Raw genomic sequence first — 18,522 nt, 5'->3', positions numbered from 1 at the left:
AGTTTCTCACTCCTCTCCGCAAGAAAAGAAGGATATGAGAGAGATTTAGGTCACTAGGTACTGATGAGAAGCATGAAATATTTTTGCCTCTACCCTTGGCGAGTCTAAAAGTTTATACGAAGAAAAACTTGTTAATGAATCTGTAGAATACTCTAAACGCTTATACTCGCACATAAACAAAAGGACTAAGAGAAGAGGGAATACTCCAGTATCATGGAGAGGCGGCAGTACTACATAGTTGGTGAAGGATGACTATGGTAAAGCTTAGGTATTTTCAAATTACTTTGGCAATGTATATACCGTAGAGATGCTCTCCCCTTTAGTTCGTACACTGGACACCATGAACATTAAGGAAATTGACGTCTCTGGTCTGTAAAATTAGCTTGATATGATGTGGTTTTTGAACGAACTAATGATTCTTTTGTACTTGTTGAATGCTCGATTTCGAATTCTAAATAAAATACATTCGTTCGTGCATATTCTAGTACTTCTTGATTCAATTGCGTTATTTCTGGGATTCTTAGTTCATACTACAATTCAAATAATTCGAAATAACAAATATGAGTAAATTTACGACACCCGATGAAATGCATCCAAGATTATTAAAGGAATCTGCAAATCTTATTGTGAACCCCATAGGCATATGTTGTAATCTATCTGTAATCCAGAGTCCATTACCAAAAGACTGAAAGAATTCCTTAGTAACTCCGATCATTAAAAAAGGCACGAGACATAAACCTGAGAATTAACGACCAGTTAGCTTAACTAAGAAAATTATTCGGAAGGAGTTGTTTAAGTATCTCGATGCAAACTGGATAATTTCGGAAAAGCAGCATGGTTTTAGAGTAGGTTATTCCTGTCTCAATAACTTATTGGTGTCTCGTGAAAGCTGGTGCCCTCTTGAAGTCCAAAACGTACCAATAGACGTAGCATACATTGACATCAGTAAAGCTTTTGACAAAGTTTCCCACAACCGGCTGTTATATAAGTTAAGAAATGTCGGGGTTGAAAGTAATCTACTGGTGTGGACAAAAGTTTTTCTGTTGAGAGACAACAAAGAATACGGGCGAACTTCAAGTTGCCTAGCTGGGAAACTGTGTTTAGTGGAGTGCCTCAGGGTACAGTTTTGTGGTAAGTGTTATTCCTCTTATATGCAAATGACATTCCTAGTCTTCTACATCATCGGTTTTGTTATAAGCTGACGATGTCAATATATGAAGAGCGACAAAAACAAAAGGTGATGGTTTAGAGCCTCAAAGTGACCTGAAAAAGGTACACGAATGGACTAAAATTTGGCACTTGCCGATAAATGCTCTCAAGAGCATTGTGATGCATATTGGTCATCAAGGTACAAATACAAACACACAGTAAATGACGTTGAACTACTTGTTATCCAGATACATAGTTACCTAGGAGTAAGCAATAATGAAGACTTAAAAACTACTGAACACTGCTATGCGATATCCGCCAAAATTTTTATCACCTTATGGTGGTAAGCTGTTAGAATGAGCTCAAAGAACTAAAAGCATGGTGTTTCCCGGAATAGAAAAGCTCTCATATGTCCCTCGACTGGCTAAACATAACCTGTTGTTGTATATTCCATTGTTGTTAAGAAACATTAGAGTCGGATTGATTACAGTTTTTAAATTACTTGGTGATAAATTTGTACCTGAAATATCCTCACTTTTCCTGTCTTCCAAAACTGCGAAATTACAAGGACGCCCCGGAAACGTTCACAGGCACAGAACAAATTACTCGTCAGCTGACTATCGACATTCCTATCGAATAACTAACGAATGGGGTTCATGAAATCAAAACGAAATGGAAGCTCCATCATAAGACACTTTCAAAAGAAAGCTGGATCTTTCGGCTGACCACCACTGCCAGGACTAATACAGGCGACCCAGCCTATTGTCCTTTCCAAAGTTAAGCTGAAAAAGAAGAGGAAATATCAGTGAAAAACTCAGAAAGCACACAGAGTGCACTAACGTTTGATAGCAAGAGCAATTGGCAGGAGTTAGCAATATCACAAGCACAAGATAAAGACAACGTGAGTGGGGAAATTCTGGTAACGTAAGCTATCGAATATGTTGTAAGGATTTGACCCGAGTCCTTAACTCATTCGCTTCGGCGATCTTGAATGGCGGAGTTTGTGGTGGACATTCTGAATCCTTCATATACAAGACTGGTTGTTTGTGCACAAGCTGGTTTGGTTTCTTCGTTTTTAGTTTGTTGGCGTCTGAAAATCTTAGACAAAAATTCAAGTTACATGATTAATCGTATTTCTATGATTCTTTCTGCTACAAGTATTTAGCCACTCACAGCTTTATAACTGTCCTCTGGAAAGCTATGGCCCCACTGGTTCCGTTAAAGATCATATCAAGCCCTGGGAGCGAATGTATTAATGCTCAAAACAATCGTAAACAATCCACATAAATGATGTCTGGAGACGTTGGTGTTCAGAATGTGTAGGTGAACCGTTAAATCAAAGAGCACTAAACGGGCATTCTTACATTTGGGATCCAAAATTGTAGTGAATTAGTCTTTAAGTGCATGAGAAGCACTATTCCAAAAAACCAGTACTGTTTTGAATTGGTGAGTTAAATTTGTAGATTCGAATGTTTATCGAACATCGAAATAACCGTCTTCGCTTTCAGCAAAATAGTTTCCGTTAAAGCCTTACCAGGAGTATCGCTTGTACGAAATTGTCTTCTTGTATCTTCAATCCTAATGAACACGACGCATTTTCCCTTTGTTGCACCCCATGAAACTAACATTTCACAGTTATTCGTCTACTCCGAGCAGCAGCTTTCATCTCTACATGTTCTTCCTGAAGTTGTCTGAAAATCTCTGAGCAGTGGCCACACAGTTTCAGAGAAGCGGTTGTCAACTGACAGGTTGTTTGTGCACAGTGGGTAGTGGTTTGTGGTGTGATGAGTGCGAAGAGTGATACTATGACGTCCGCACCAACACAACAGCTGGAAATTCCCAGAGGTGTAGAAGACTGGGACGCATGTGATTGTGTCAACAGTGCTGCTCAGATGGGACGAGCTTGTTATCAGAGGCTAATGAGATGGTGAACAAAACGTCTAGCGAACCCGCTTATTGATGTACATCTGTTTTTAGTAGGAAAAATAAGAGACAACATGACATGACCAACCAAACAGTTGAGTATTCATTAGTGTCTTAAGCTGGATGAACAGAACTGTGTTTGAGATTTCAGTGAAAATGCTGAATGGGCACAGGAAGGAGTAAGAAACTACCTAATGTCAAAAAAGTGAGGCCGGGTTGCTCAACTGTAGTTGAGGAACTGAAGACTGATTATGATGACAGACCGTAGAGTCATTCGTGGAGCCAGAGAGAGAGGGAGCTGTGGGCTCAAAACTGGTTTTTGGGACGACATTAGTTAATAGATATAATATATTTCTGCAAGGGCACGTACATGCCATGTTTACACGCATGATCTACAAATTACCACATTTATTGGTTCACAGTATGCATGTTAAATATATGTAATCTATAAAAGTGAATATCAGTTCATTCCTTCAGGTACACTGAGTAGTCATTAGAATATTTTTCAAAGTGTCATCGTGTTCACGTTACACACCAGATCCAATCTCGGCATATATATCAGGTAGGCGTAGGTTGGAAAATATGAACGAACAGTATTCAACGATAGGTCTTACACAAACTTTATAAGGAATGATTTTAGATTCATTTTGAACGAAATTACGAAGAGTGATGCCAAGCAATTTCCGCATTTTAGATGCTTTAATTGAGACATGTTCAGAGAAGTTAAGACTGTGTGAGTAATATACCCCTAGGCCAGTTACTGATGCCGGTCTGGGCAGTGTGTCGTTTTTAAATGTTTGTTTTATTTTAAGAGATGTGTCTCCCATGCATAACCAGCCGCATTTCTCTGTGTTGAGCTCTAACCTCCAGCGTTTGCAACAGTCATTTACCATGATGAGTTGGTGTTGGATTGTTTGCTTAGTACTGCGTACATCGCAAATGTCAGTTTTATAGATGACTTTTAAGTCATCAGCGTAGAGGTAGGTACTACCTGTGCTAAAGTACTTGCATATATTGTTGATGTAGATTGTAAAGAGCAATGGACCCAAGACACTACCCTGCACAACATAACTGGTTATTGGTCGAGGTGTAGATGTTGTAGAGTTAATCTTATTTATTGGGTAACTGTTTGTGAGAAAAGACTTGATCTATTGCAATAGGGTGTTTGTAATTCCAGTTGACTGAAGTCTGGTTGTTAGGAGGTTATGAAGTACTTTATCACAGGCTTTCTTAATATCGAAATATAACATAACCACTAGTTTCTTTTGGACACGTATGCGAGTAACCTCGTTAGAGAAATCTATTAGACATAAAAGGTCTACTTAATCAACTAAGGCCGCAATATGTTTCTGAGGTCGCCCTGTGAGAAGTGCATATACAAACATCGCCAGACTCGCCTGATGGATATCAGATTCGGATGCTGAATCTGATATCCAACTGTCCGAATGTTGAGTACTATAAAACGGGAATAAATTGAGACCAGCTGGGCGTACAGACAAACTCTACTAGATAGGGTGCACTTACCGTCAGAGATACATGTCAAACCCAATTTCTTGACCATGGGAAACTCGATTTCGAAAACTCCAGACTGATAGCAGGTACAGAGGCCAAAAACATAGAGGAGGATTAGAAGCTTCATATTTTGAAAGTGATATCACCTTTACCAATATCGATAACATATTTCATGAAAGCAAGGCGCTTCGTTCCTCATTCGTGAAAGGAAAATTGATATATGAGTGACTGAGGTTACTGGGCACTGACGAAACAAAAATTCGGCATCTGGATGCCCGAAACATTTGTGCCTTAATCACAAGCAAGTCCAGAAGATTGTGTGAAGAAGAGCTAGTTAATGAATTTGAAGAATACCATAGGTCCTAATATTCGTGAACAAACGAAAGAATTAAGAGTGGATATAGTATCCCAGAATTATGTGAAGGTTGTAGTACTCCATTACCAGTGAAACACGACTACGATTTGGTTCAAGTACTCGCTGAATTGTTAAGCAATATATCTATTATACAGAAGCTCTTCCTCCGGAGCTAGACAACTCTCCCCATCCAAATTCGATTTCTTTGCTTCTTTAAAAAAATTTATTATATATGTGATACGATGACTTTCATCCTAGATCACAACATGACCCCGTTAGATTTATCGAAAGTTCATCAGGTATATACTGTAATGTGTCAGTAATACAAAGTAGACTACCAAACAAATTGAAGAATGTCATATTGTGTCTCGTATTCAAAATACGTGCGAGACAAAATCATATGAACTATTGGCCCGCAAGTTCAACCAAAGTGATTGCTAAGGAGCGATAAGAAATGATTCACAAGTTGTCTGAGTACTTCGACGAAGACCTGGTTCTTTCCGAAAGTGTAGCATAGTTCTAAGACAGGTCATTCATGTCTCACTGCTTTATTGATAGCTCGTGAAAGTTGCTGTGCCGTTAAAAAACCAGAAGCTATCTCGGGATCTAGCCTTCATCGATTTCAGTTGGGCTATTGGTGAGGTTACGTGACACAGACATTGGGAGCCACCTACTTACGAGGTGAGGAATTTTTAGTTAGACATCAATAAAGAGTGCGGGTCAACTCCAAATGATTTGGCTGGGGGAACTGTGCTCATTGCAGTGTTGTGGGGTACAACCTTCGAACTAGTGCTTTTCTTCTGCACGCAAATGACTTTCCATGTGTCCTGAAATCATTAGTTTTGTTATCTGCATATGAGATCAAGATGTGGAGAGTGTCAAGAAATGATGAGCACAGTGTTGAGCTTCAAAATGACATGCGGCAATAATTTGAGTGGTCTATAATCTGGCAGCTTTCGACAAGTGATTCCAGGTGTATCATGTTGTATATTGGTCACAGAAGAACTGATACACACAGTGAGTGACGTCGAGCTACGTGCTGTCCAGACACAGGATGACCTGATAGTCATGTTTAGGCGAGACTTGAAGAGCGCTGAACAATGCTGTGAGATATCTGTCGAAGGTTTTCAAATCTCACGTCCAATATTCAAGCCCTTGGACACGTCGATGCTACAGAACGAATCATTTCTCAGTTGACTAACGACTTTTGCATCGAATCATCAACAAATGAAATTCGTTACCTAAACTAATCATTTCCTACTGACCATTAAAAGATGGTTAGTACTAAAACCCATAGATCACATTTCAAGTCCAATCGCTTGAACAGCCACAATGTCTCTTTGTATTGTACAAAACATTGAGTAAATTCTTTTAGGATCACTTATGATCGTGTGTGTGATTGTCCATGGACGTTTCGTGATCCATGAAGGAGAAGATTGTTAGCAGGAGGCAAGGAAACTTGATTTTTCGGCTATCCTTTCCGAATCAAGTGGTAGAACATGTGGGAGCATGTAGTGGAAACAAGGTCTTAACTTATGTAACATTCATGAAGACACGAGTAGTTGCTAGTACGCGTAAACTATGATATTTTGAAGTTTGGGTCGTGCGATATCTATAAACTGACGACCTTAAGAGATTTCCTGGACGACCTGCTAAGCCGCAAAAGGCACTGCTGGGCGGAATACAAACGAACTAATAACGATGGAGCGTATAGGCAATACAAACATATCAGGAACACATGCACGAAGGCTATAAGAGAAGACAGGCTTCAGTACCAAACAAAGCTTATGGATAAATTCGCCTCTAACCCTAGAAGCTTATTCCGTTATGCAGCCTCTCTTCGTCAAGCCAAAACAGGAGTTTCTCAACTGCTAGGTCTCAACGGCCCGACCAACAACGATGGCGACGCCGCTAACCTTCTGGCGGCACACTACTCTCAAACATTTCAACCGGCTGACATCAACTTTACTGACGACAGTTTCATCTGCAATTCCACAGGACTTTCCGAAGTAGACCTAAGCGCTGACTTGGTGTTCCGGAAATTGCAGCACTTAAGACTTGACACTTCTCCTGGCCCGGATACGGTTCATCCTGCCATACTGAGAGAGGCAGCCTCAATCTTGTCAACGCCGCTTAGCGTGATGTTTTCACACTCGCTTAGCCGAGGCAAATTACCGGAAAATTGGAAGTTGGCTCACATCACACCAATTTTCAAAGGTGGTCGACGCAATGAACCTTCAAGTTATCGGCCGGTGGCTCTTCTGTCATTACCTTCAAAACTCATGGAGTCCCTGATATGCGACGGTTTAAATGACTATCTACTGTCCTTAAATTTCTTCTCACCCCAACAGCATGGTTTCAGGAAGGGTTACTCTTGTATAACCAACCTGCTGACTGCGGTGGACAGATGGACAAGCATCCTCGATTGCAAGGGAAAGGTTGATGTCATTTACCTTGATTTCTCAAAAGCTTTTGATAAGGTTAACCACTTGTGTCTTATCAACAAGCTCAAACGACTAGGTATCAAACCACCTCTAATCGATTGGCTTACTTCATACCTAAAAATCGACACTTTAAGGTTAGGGTTAATTTCACTTTATCTCAGGCTATGGAATGTCCTAGTGGGGTCCCCCAGGGCTCAGTACTAGGGCCTCTTCTCTTCTTGATCTACATAAATGATCTTCCTCAACAGGTAACGCCAGATTTATTACTTTTTGCCGACGACGTGAAACTTTGGAGAGAGATACGCAACCAAGACGATACACAGGCACTTCAGGAGGATCTGACGCGACTTCAAAGTTGGGCAGATGATAACGGACTTACCTTTAACACTTCAAAGTGTAAAGTAGTCCATCTGCGACATGTCGCAAACTACAGTTACAACTTAGGAAACTCCTCTCTAGTAGTATCCCAAGTCGAAAAAGATTTAGGAGTCCTGGTGCCCCATGACTTAAAGTCTTACGCTAACTGTGACAAAAATGCCTTCCGAGCAAACCTTGCACTGGTAACGTTGAGGCGCATTTTTGGCCAGTTTGACCGAAGAACTATCCACACAATCTTCAATAGTTTCATCCGTCCCCATTTAGAGTACGGAAACATAGTACTCCCCCCCCTCACTCCATAAGGACAAGGTCATTTTGGAGCGTATCCAGCGGCGAGCCACGAAATCAGTTCGAGGACTCAAATCTAAACCTTACGAAGAACGCCTCCGTTCACTAGACCTTTACCCATTAGAATATAGGCGTCTTAGAGGTGATTTATTAATGGCTTATAGCATTCTTAACACTTCTGGACATCCTCTTAAACACCTACTTAAGCTTAGTTCGAATAACAACCTAAGGGGTAACACCCAGAAACTGGAAACACAACATAGCAAGACGGAATGTAGACACAATTTCTACTCCTTAAGAGTTGTCAAAATCTGGAATTCGCTGCCAGCCGAGCTAGTCCAAGCGACTTCTCAGGAGTCCTTCAAGAGGCAACTTGACCTATTCTTAAGGACCAAGGACAGCATCGCACTATGATTTACCAATTTCTTTTCCTCTTTTATTGTTAACATACCTAGGTTCCTGCCTGGAGGATTTGGTGATCCCCTGCTACTAGACACGGAAGCCTGTTAAGCGAAAGCTTCTTCTATTCCGTCCACAACCATTTGAACCATTTGAAGACCTTACATTATTGTCCCAAAACTCCTACACCATAGATCCCAACTCTTAAACGCTTATACAATAGCACCTAGCCCTATAGGACTATAGAACGCCTTATGCCTAGATCCTAATTCTATCAGTAAGTTCACTACAATTACACCAAATTTTGCACTTCATTCCACAAACGTGCTACCATCCGATACTTTCGAAATACGAAATAAATTGAAAGTCATGGGTTACAATTACAAGGCTTAAGCTTTAATATACTTTCGTGCAGTTAATTAACGTACTAACAAGAATCATTTTAGCTGGTCTAGCTCTTAGTTAGGAATTTTAAGGGGCCAAACATAAAATGCGTACAAGAGGTATGTTGAGGCTGGAACGAATTTGATAGGAATCGTGAGCATTTTACATGTTTCGGTTTGAGTTCACCCCCGCATTTCGGTCCATGTTTTACTCGGAATTACTCCAGCGATGTATCCCACCGGTTTCCTATAATCGATATTGTTATTCAGTTCACAATGCCATATTCCAAATTAAGCCTTGTTTGAATGTTGAGTATCTTTATTTTCGACTCACTTTACGCTCGTTGTTGACATTAACTATGTTAGTGACGTTAGATAATCCGGAAACATAAAAAGGTGTTTTGGTTGGTTGACTAATATGAAGAGCCTTCTGATATTTTCTATTCTCTTGGATAAACTATGCGTATATACCACCTTGTTGTGCTATTTTGTTTCCTTTTAAACGGCCTCCCCCGTAGGCCAAATATCAGAAGGTAGTTGATTACTGTAGTCGAGATGTATTTGTTGGCGATCTCGTGGTATCGGAATAATACCGAGATCGTGCCAGGCTACAGGTGTGGCTACTGAGCGTAACCGAATTCGTGCAAGGTCACAATCAACGGAAGAATGTGTGTGCAGTTTCTTATATTGTCTACAAAGAGTTGTTAAATACTTTTGCATTTGTCTGACTAGTGATTGTCGCTATGTATAAATATGGTCATAAGGTGAACGAGAATCATTTGTAGTGTATCATTTCATGTTAATAATTTTTTCAGTGTATATCACCAACTACTAAGAGAACTATGTGAAACCAACCGTTCGGGAATTCTTTAGAGTTGCATTGATTAGTAGGATTTAATATTTTCGATAACTATGTAGGTTACTGACAAGTTTGTGTAGTAGGCTTTGAGCTACGCTTCGTTTTATATGAACCAGTAATCCAACCTCGCTGCCCGACCGAATCAAGTAAAGTGCATTGTAGCAGTTTAAACTATCGGCTACTAGTTTCGACTCCCAGATTGTATTAATCTGAGGCTTGTGTTCTTACTGATTATTGTTCGTTAGAGTTCTTATTGAAAGCAAGTGCATTGTGTGTGCTTGCTGGGTCGTCAACTCACATTTCGTTCCTGTTTCTCTAATTTGCAGACGACTCCACTCACACTACTCTGCCTGCCCACCTAGTACACAACGCACACACAACACGGTCGCAGCCTTGCCTCAGATCTACATTATCTGTCGGAAAACATTGAAATAGTCTACAAACTCAGAAAATTCGATTTTATTTTTTCAAGTCTAGGAGCGTAGGTTGTCTGCTAGTCATTTGCAGATTGGTGAAACACACGAAACATTGCAACGCTAAAATCATATGGAGACTTTTGTATTTTGAGCATATACATGCATATTTGTACCGAGCTCTGTATTGATTGGCCTATCGAGGCTCATTTGTCTTTCAAAAGGCGATCGAGGCCTATCAGTAGGTTTCAATGGCAGTTTCTCGACACTCGACAACATGGATTCCTGTTGTCCATCAGGCCTAAATATCAGCTAAGAATTTTCAGAGGCTCCAACGTAATACACATAATATGAAGACTGTCAGAAACAGGCAGATATACAACTCAGTAATTTATGTTATTAGTTAGTCGAGTTGATTGATCTGATGTTTCAGATTATATATGTCCATTTAGTTATTTATTAACTTATATCAACTACTGCCTAGTTCAACATATTCGAACCAGCCCATCAATGCGATAAGAAAAACGCATGTTTTTGAGTATGATTTTGGATTACTTTTCGAATCATGTGTTTAAGGTCTAGTGGATCGATTGTCGGTGGATATATAAATGTTCATCTACAGTTTTGCCTCCTTTAAATAGGGCTGTCAGCTAGTCGGTATTGTGAGACGCAAAACCTGGTACGTCAGTGCATCGGTTCGAGTCGTCATACTGCATTAACATAGTGATCGCATAGATTCCAACCAAGTATCCTAAACCCTTCAACATAACTCAGTCCCAGTTGTCAATGACTTCATAGAAGTGTGCTACGTCTTGTGGTGGGCCTTAGCTTTCTCTCAGTCTACTCTTGCGTCAGATAAAATCACTCACCGAGGTAGGTGGTGGCTAGGTATACGTAAAGTGTGTTGCAATCACCTCAATCTGTGGAATTTCACTACCTCATCGATGGGTTTACCATCTTGCCTGGTAGCCTACACATAACCCCACGATTTCTCAGTCAGTTATCCCAAAATACATCATAGGTGCTTCGAAGACATCTGTGGTCAATTACTAGTAACCTAGAAATATCCTCTGTTCTTGGTGACCACGTCTCACACCAATTAAGCAGCACAAAGAAGTGCTATGGGTTAAGCTGGTTCTTTAGCTGGTAGATAAATATCTCGTCTAGGTGACACGGGGCTTGAATTGACGAGGACCAATCTAGGAGTTTGAATCATTTAACATAGACACGACAATCGAGCAATCAGTCCAAGTATTCTCGAAACCTGTCTGTTTGTTGTATAAACTATGTTTACGTTACATGTTTGAAAGTGAATATAGATAATTGAATTTCTGTTTCAGTTTTAAGAACAAATTTGAGGATGGATCAGTTGTTCTCCTATGTTTCTGTATGTTTCTTTTGTCCGTACATGTGGATTGTTGTTGCTGTTAGTACATTGTATATCATTAAGAGAAAATACTTCGGTCATTGTGAGTGTACTCTTGAAGATCGTTTGGATGGTAAAACAGTTATTGTTACGGGATGCAATACTGGTATTGGATTAGAAACGGTGGATGAGTTGGCTCGCCGTGGGGCCCGCGTTATAATGGCATGCAGAGATCTAAGGAAGTGCGAATTGGCTCGACAGGAGCTTCTGATTAGAACTTGTAATGAGAAGCCATCAGTATTGAGTGTTCATGTGGAACCAGATCAAGTATGTTAATTGTGATTGTTTTACTAACGTGATGTTTTTTTACTCATGGTTATCATGCCCAGATGAAATTAGATGGAGCAGGATCCAAACCTGTTATGTATTGTCTGTAATTTGAGTGCTTAAACCACTATTTCACCGCTCCACTACCATCTTCAGTGACTCCCTAGGTTCTATTTAGTCGATGTTATTTGTTGTTTAAAGTTGTTTGTTGAAAGATTGTTATTGAGCCATGAGTAAACCTTGTAATTATTATCTCGTTTTCAATAGCTTATTTGTGAAGAGTTGGATCTGGAGTCGCCAAAATCTATTCGAGAGTTTGCGAATCGTATCATTAGTAGAGAAAAATCAATTTCCATCTTAATCAATAATGCTGGAGCAGATTTTCCAGAGAAGATTTACGATGAACTTGGAATTGAGAAACACTTGAAAGTGAATCATTTGGGTCATTTTCTGCTTACTAAATTATTAAAGCCGTGTTTGCATGCATCTGATGGGAAACCTTGTCGTGTAATCATTCTGTCATCTCTGTCACATTGGTTTGCTAAATTACACCCGAATAGCGGATTCTTGTCAGGTGTAGGCTCTGGTTATGCTATTAGTAAGCTGTTAAATGTGATTCATGCACGTGAGATTTGTAAACGTTGGTCTGGAGATGGAATTATTTCAGTCAGCGTTCATCCAGGCTTGGTGAGAACATCCATTTTTCGTTCATGCAAAGGGAAATATGTGAGTTGATGTTTGTATTATGTGTTATATCCAGTGTTTTTCCTTTGATTATGAAGCGAACTCCTTGTTTATGCATACCGTGTGTGTTTAAGTGGTGCCTGTTTATGTTGACCCGAATGTTTATTACATAAGTATTCCATATTTACGGCAAAAATCTCAAACAAACTCTCTTTTGACGTTTAGTTAACTGATCTCCACTGTGAACTAAACTGTGATGTTGCGAAATCTGACGAAGATTACTACCAAACAGCTGATGATGACGTTGGCTTCAACTCTGTCTGTACAGTTAGCAAGTGGAGTGTGCTACTTATATTGATATAAGTAGTGTATGTCGCGAGTTAAAACGTAATATCTGGCAGTAGAAGATGAGGTGGAGATCAAGAAAGGAAGAGCGAGAGCACAATGGAATTTGTAAGAAAACGCATGTACAATGGAATGGGAGACAATGGACTAGTGTTTTCAACGGAAACAGTCCAGTTTGATATGATGCATTGATATTTTGCAAATTGACGATTGACTTTATGGTATTCAGATTTTATGCTAAATACATTCGATTGTCCCCACCCGTGTTGTTGTTCACTACAAGCACAGCAATAGTAAATAAATGTGGTTACACAAGAATGGAAAGATGACGAAGTGATCACCCCTAGACAAGGATTAAGTAATGAGTTTGTTAATGAAATTTATACAAATTGAAGACTTGAATTGAAATTCGTTCGACGAATGTTTTACAAACAACGTTGAATAGAAAGAGAATTCCTAATTCCTCATAGTTTTGAGTGTTTTCAGGAATGCTCAAAATTTGTGGAATAGACACCTTGATTGAGTTCAACCTACTGGTCTCTTTGTAAATCCAAAATGCTCGCGCAATTACAACCTAAGTAACCAGTTCCACCGAATTCCCCGTTTCTTTTATGTAATGCTAGACAACAGTAATATTCCTAAATGATACGGAAAACCGTATAATTTCATCTGAACACTGTTATTTCTTATGTTTGAGACAGAACCTTCCAGGTCTCATCAACATTATCGACTATCGTGCATCACAACTCCTAAAACAAATGTCCTGGTGGTACGGTGATACCCCAACTATTCGAATCGCACTTAATCAGTTGACGATCAATGTTCTTAGGTATGGAATGTGTGTGGGCCTTTAAGATACAAAGTGCTTTTGGAAGACTAGCAAAAACCTGTTCCCACACTCACTGTTTGTAGTGAACCTTTAGGTGTGTTTGGGCGTTGGTGGTAGTGTGGCTGATGAGATAAATCTACAAATATTAGAACTCAAAGTGGTTTATGTCAATCTGGGCCGTCTTTGTGTTAATACGTTATCATATATGAGCCATAACAGGAATCAGCGGTGATCTTGTTGTGATTTCCTTTTATACTTCAAAATGTGAGAGGAACTTCGTCACCTAAAAGAATTCGTTGTAATTGTGATCTGTTAAATTGATCCGTCTCTCCTATCATAATTTATTCTCCTCTACTGCCATTTACTTAATTGGTCATACTTCCTCTCCTTCTTTTACTTCACAATCTTATTGTCCTATCTGTGTAACGCACATCTACTTTGGTGTCCATTTGTAACAATATTTATGTGTTTGAATAAATAGTAATATAAATGGAGTTGTTGAAAGGTAAATAAGTGGTCAATTTGTTTCTGCGTACTCGTGTGCATGCATCTACCTGTTTATCGTAGAATATAAGACAGTATTTCGGAACTGTTACAGTGAAGCTGTTTACGTCGATTTTACTGATTAATATGTGATGAAATGCATGTGTTTGAGAGGATTTATAGTGTATTGATGCGCATTTGTAAACTAATTATCTTTTACTGTTCGACTAAGATTTGTTTTAATTTTAGTTTCTAGTCTACTATTTACTTCGATGGTTGACAAAAACATCCCGTGAAGGTGCTCAGACAACAGTATTTTGTGCTCTTGATAACAATCTCATTCCTGGTGCATTTTATTCTGAGTGTCGGCCACGCAGATGTAACTCCCAAGCATTAAATGATGAAATTTGCGATCATGTGTGGAAAACTTCGGAAGCACTTATCGACGAATGGGTATCGTTTAGTCAGAAGTAGAATTTGAAAATATTCTTTATTACTAAATGCTGTGTTAAATTAATGACATGTAAATACCACTGAGCTCATAAACTGTCATAGTCTTACTTATGCGACACAGTAAAACATTTTCTGGAGTCCTTTTATTCATTTTGCTTAAATGACTAATATTTCACAGTAATTTATATAAGTCACTTTTTATTGTACACTGTTTTCTTCTCATAAGCTATGAACTACTGTCGATGAAGTCTCTTCCGTTGGGGTGGAAAGCTGTTTTGATAGATAGACCTAAACAACAGCAGGGAACGACTGTGAAAATAGTTCTTCTCCAGTTTTTTGCGAAGACATCTACTAGTGCACGGTTTACATTTGTAAATAAATGTGAGGATCTCTATCATTTAACGGCAAATGGTATTATTTATCAAAGATCGAGCAGGAATTATATATTAGATGTACATTTTAGATCATTCATAAATACTATGGTCGCACTCGACTTAATTGTTAGTCTTCTTCAAATGCTTAGACGATACTATTGAGGAAAGTGGTTTTCTCATTTTCCGCTCCTCACTACAACGTCAATGAAATATTTTGTTACAGGTTTTACGGAACGAAAGGAAGAAAGAATCGAAATATTCATCATGTTGAAGGTTGCATTTTCCAATCAGTGGATACGAAACAATTTTTGATATGAAATCGGTCTGTCACTCTTGAGATCAGTTTTACTTGAATGGGAAATGCTATTCGAAGGCTGTGGTAATGCTTGATCCGTCCCTAATCAGTTCAGTGTAGCCCTTCTGAATCTTGTGTGAACCTTAGTGTAGATGTGAGATAGGAATTAACTTTTCATTTCGAATCCCACCTGCTTATCTGGACAATTTCAATCATAGGGCGCATTGAATTCTTGACTAACATCAGAATTTAAAGTGATGATAAGTGTAATGCAATGTGTTTTAACTTACACATTTGCTTTATACATGCAAGTGTTTGGGGGTAAACAGAACTCACATTTATTGCTATTTCCTACCTGCTTACAGTACTATGTTTCACTGATACGAGCCAAAATGCCGTCTAGTGATTGCAAATTTTGATGACCTAAATAAATTCGAATCTCCACAGAAGAATAAAACACACTGATTGTTCCTATGTTCAAGAGATGTTTAGTGATTGTGGTATGTAAAGTGGTTCTTTCTGTTGTTTGAAGGCTTTTCGTGACGTGTTCATAAAATCTAATGTATACCTTCTGCTTTCGCCCAATGTAGCTGCTTCGACAAGTTCTTTTAAATTTATAGACACAATTGATGGTATAGTGGAAGGGTTACTTGTCGACCTTAGATCGGGTTATTAAGCATGGTTTATACAGGATTACTGGTTTGGTTTCAGGGTAGGTGCTTGCTAACTCAGTGATAAGCTTCGTGTTGAATGTGCTTGCGACGTTTCATCTTTGAAGCTCGGATTCATAAATATTGGTTTTTTATTGACTGTGGTCACATCTGTCTTGTTGTTTTCGGGTTTTCTTTTATACTTTTTGATGAATTTCCGTGAGCAGCAGTTGTCTCACAGGTATTTCTCAACGTTCCTCAATTCTTCCTCCAGTTTCTTGGTGGTACGTATCTTTTCTACTCTACAAAATAGTGCTTTGACTAACGCTTTCTTACAACTGATTGGACAGAATCTATTGAAATTCAAGTAAAGACGATTGCAAGTGCTTTTTCGATAAACCGAACGTTGAACACTAATCCATATATTTATTTGTTGCTTGAGTTTGCTTCGAATTCTATATGTTCTTCAGTTGTAGGAATGTTGCCCTTGATTTACCAATCCTTTACATGTGGATCAGATCATCCTGATTTATCGACGTGGGAGTTGAGGTTTCCATACGTATAACACAATAAAAGCTCAAGAATAGTGGTGTGGTGTTTTGAACGATTGTCACTCTCAATCTCAACCACAGGTTATGTGACTCACAGCGTAGATTATGTCTAACGAGTTTGTACAATTTTACTGCTCTTCAGTAAGTGGTAATTGCTTGAAGAACATTACGGCACATTACCTCTACTTGCATTCACAGTGTCTTACATTTTCCTCCGTTGGTTCAGTTATGTCTACTAGAGTACGTTTTAAAAAGATTTGGTAATTTCTGTTGCATAGACGACACTCAATACTATTATTTTTATAGAAGTCTTTGTATTCATCCAGATTTTCGAAAGGTGTTAGTCTTTTCCTTTAGGAAGATTACGGAATTTCTGTGATTCCATATGAATAAATGAGAATTAAAATAACTTCATTTTCCATAATCCATTTGTTGCAATAATGTGGTGTATTTTTTTAACTGAATTGGATAAAGTACTTCGATCGACATGTTTGATCTAGTTAGTGAGAATACTTTTGTAGAGAACTTTGATGGTTTTAGTATTTGAATCTGTGAAGCTAATAGGGTAGAAAAGTTATTGTTTGTAAGAAACAGGCATTTATCTGAGCATAGCTGTTACAGACGGTCGCCATTATCTGTTCTTTGAGCCACAACACCATAAGATCCACCCAGGTGTCTTTACCTTCGGCTTAGTTTACTTACTTGAACATTGAAGTCACCAGCCACTATTACTACATCAGAGCGCTTAGCTTTTCGGAGGTCGGAAAGCTTTCTGTAAAACTCATCTTTTACATCATCTGAGCTGCAGTCAGTTGGAGTAGGCAGAGACGACGAGTGTCCCTATCTTTCCGAGCCTTTAGTGTTCCGTTTAGTCGGACAGCGCACAAACGACTATCTACTGGGGTCCAGTCTAAGAGAGCTAATTCTGCTCTAGGACTCGATGCCATACCTACGCCAACAAGGCTGCGGGAAGCAGCATCAGGGCTTCCAAATACACGCAGTGTAAGTTGAGGTTGTTCGTTACTTTGACATGGTGAGATGAAATGAATGACGCTACTCGGATCCTGTATGCGCGTTTCGGAGACGCAGCACACATCGATGACTCGAGATTCTAAAGCCCCAGCCAAAGAAGCCTGTTGTCCTATTTGGCACAGTGTTCGGACGTTGAAAGCTCCTAAGTGTAGTTTAGAGCGTGGTTTCAGGAGACCAGGAATAGCGTTCCGCGTACTCGAATAGTTTGCCCTAGCGGTGCGCCGTGACAAAGAGATGTGAGAAGGGTTAGTCGTGGAGATAAGAGATTTATTTGGAGGTGTAGGAGGGATTTGAATGTGACCAACTTGGCCTCGTGTGCTGTTACGACTATGAGGGCTGATATCACTTCCCGGCTGCCCACACTTTGGAAGGGTATTTATTGAGGAACCTGAAAAGGAAATCGGTTTAGTGTTGGTCTTAACGACCTGGGAGCGTGACCACAGAGCCCAAGTGACAACTGCTTGAGGCTGGTCGCACACGGCCTTTTAGTATGAGACTTAATGAAGATATGAAGACATATACTGTCATTGTGAGCGTAATGTGTTCGCCATTCTCTGTAGCTACGTTCTCCCAAACTGAATAGTCTTGTTAGTTCAATTTTAAGTTTTCTAATGCAAAACTGCGTGTTGTGGGATTCTGTCGGTTTATTTTTTCCTGGTCGATCTTGTCATATAGAGTCGTATTTGCATCGTACTTAGGTACATGTTCTTGATATCTTTCTACACATAGAAGGTCGTTTGCATGTCTGTTGTCGTCGTCTCAATCTAGAAAAAAAAATGTATGGCTGATCGAAATGAGATCTATAATTTTTTCTTAAATAAATATTACAGGACTCATGACTTCATAGAATTTACTAACTTCTGATGAGTTTAATTTAAGAGAATATGATATGTAATTGTATTTAATTATGAAGGTTCACTTTAAAAAACTAATTATGTAATGGCTGCTGCGAGTCCAATACTATTTTAGATAAAATAAACTATGCATACGATACTATTCAATGCCTTTCATGAGCATCAAAATTGTCATT

At 39.2% G+C, this 18,522-nt stretch overlaps 1 protein-coding gene across 1 annotated transcript; it reads left to right on the top strand.

Moving 5' to 3' along the window:
• The first annotated feature begins 10,645 nt into the window (after nt 1-10,645).
• RDH12_3 (Retinol dehydrogenase 12) lies at nt 10,646-16,425 on the top strand. The gene is made up of 3 exons (XM_051211714.1): nt 10,646-11,796; nt 12,064-12,522; nt 14,387-16,425. The coding sequence occupies exons 1-3, from the start codon at nt 11,464-11,466 to the stop codon at nt 14,609-14,611; spliced, it is 1,017 nt and encodes a 338-aa protein (XP_051071806.1). The 5' UTR covers nt 10,646-11,463; the 3' UTR covers nt 14,612-16,425.
• Nucleotides 16,426-18,522: the final 2,097 nt, after the last annotated feature.

The sequence above is a fragment of the Schistosoma haematobium genome, chromosome ZW, assembly GCF_000699445.3.
Source record: "Schistosoma haematobium chromosome ZW, whole genome shotgun sequence".
Taxonomy (NCBI): domain Eukaryota; kingdom Metazoa; phylum Platyhelminthes; class Trematoda; order Strigeidida; family Schistosomatidae; genus Schistosoma; species Schistosoma haematobium.
Note: the sequence above shows the minus strand (reverse complement) of the source record. Positions and strands in the feature narration are given on the sequence as shown.

Bases quoted from the DNA above. Each gene is read 5' to 3' on its own strand.
- RDH12_3 (XM_051211714.1), top strand. From the start codon at position 11,464: ATGGATCAGTTGTTCTCCTATGTTTCTGTATGTTTCTTTTGTCCGTAC. The intron at 11,797-12,063 runs GTATGTTAATTG...CGTTTTCAATAG, and splicing joins TTCATGTGGAACCAGATCAA to CTTATTTGTGAAGAGTTGGA. The intron at 12,523-14,386 runs GTGAGTTGATGT...TTTTAATTTTAG, and splicing joins GTTCATGCAAAGGGAAATAT to TTTCTAGTCTACTATTTACT.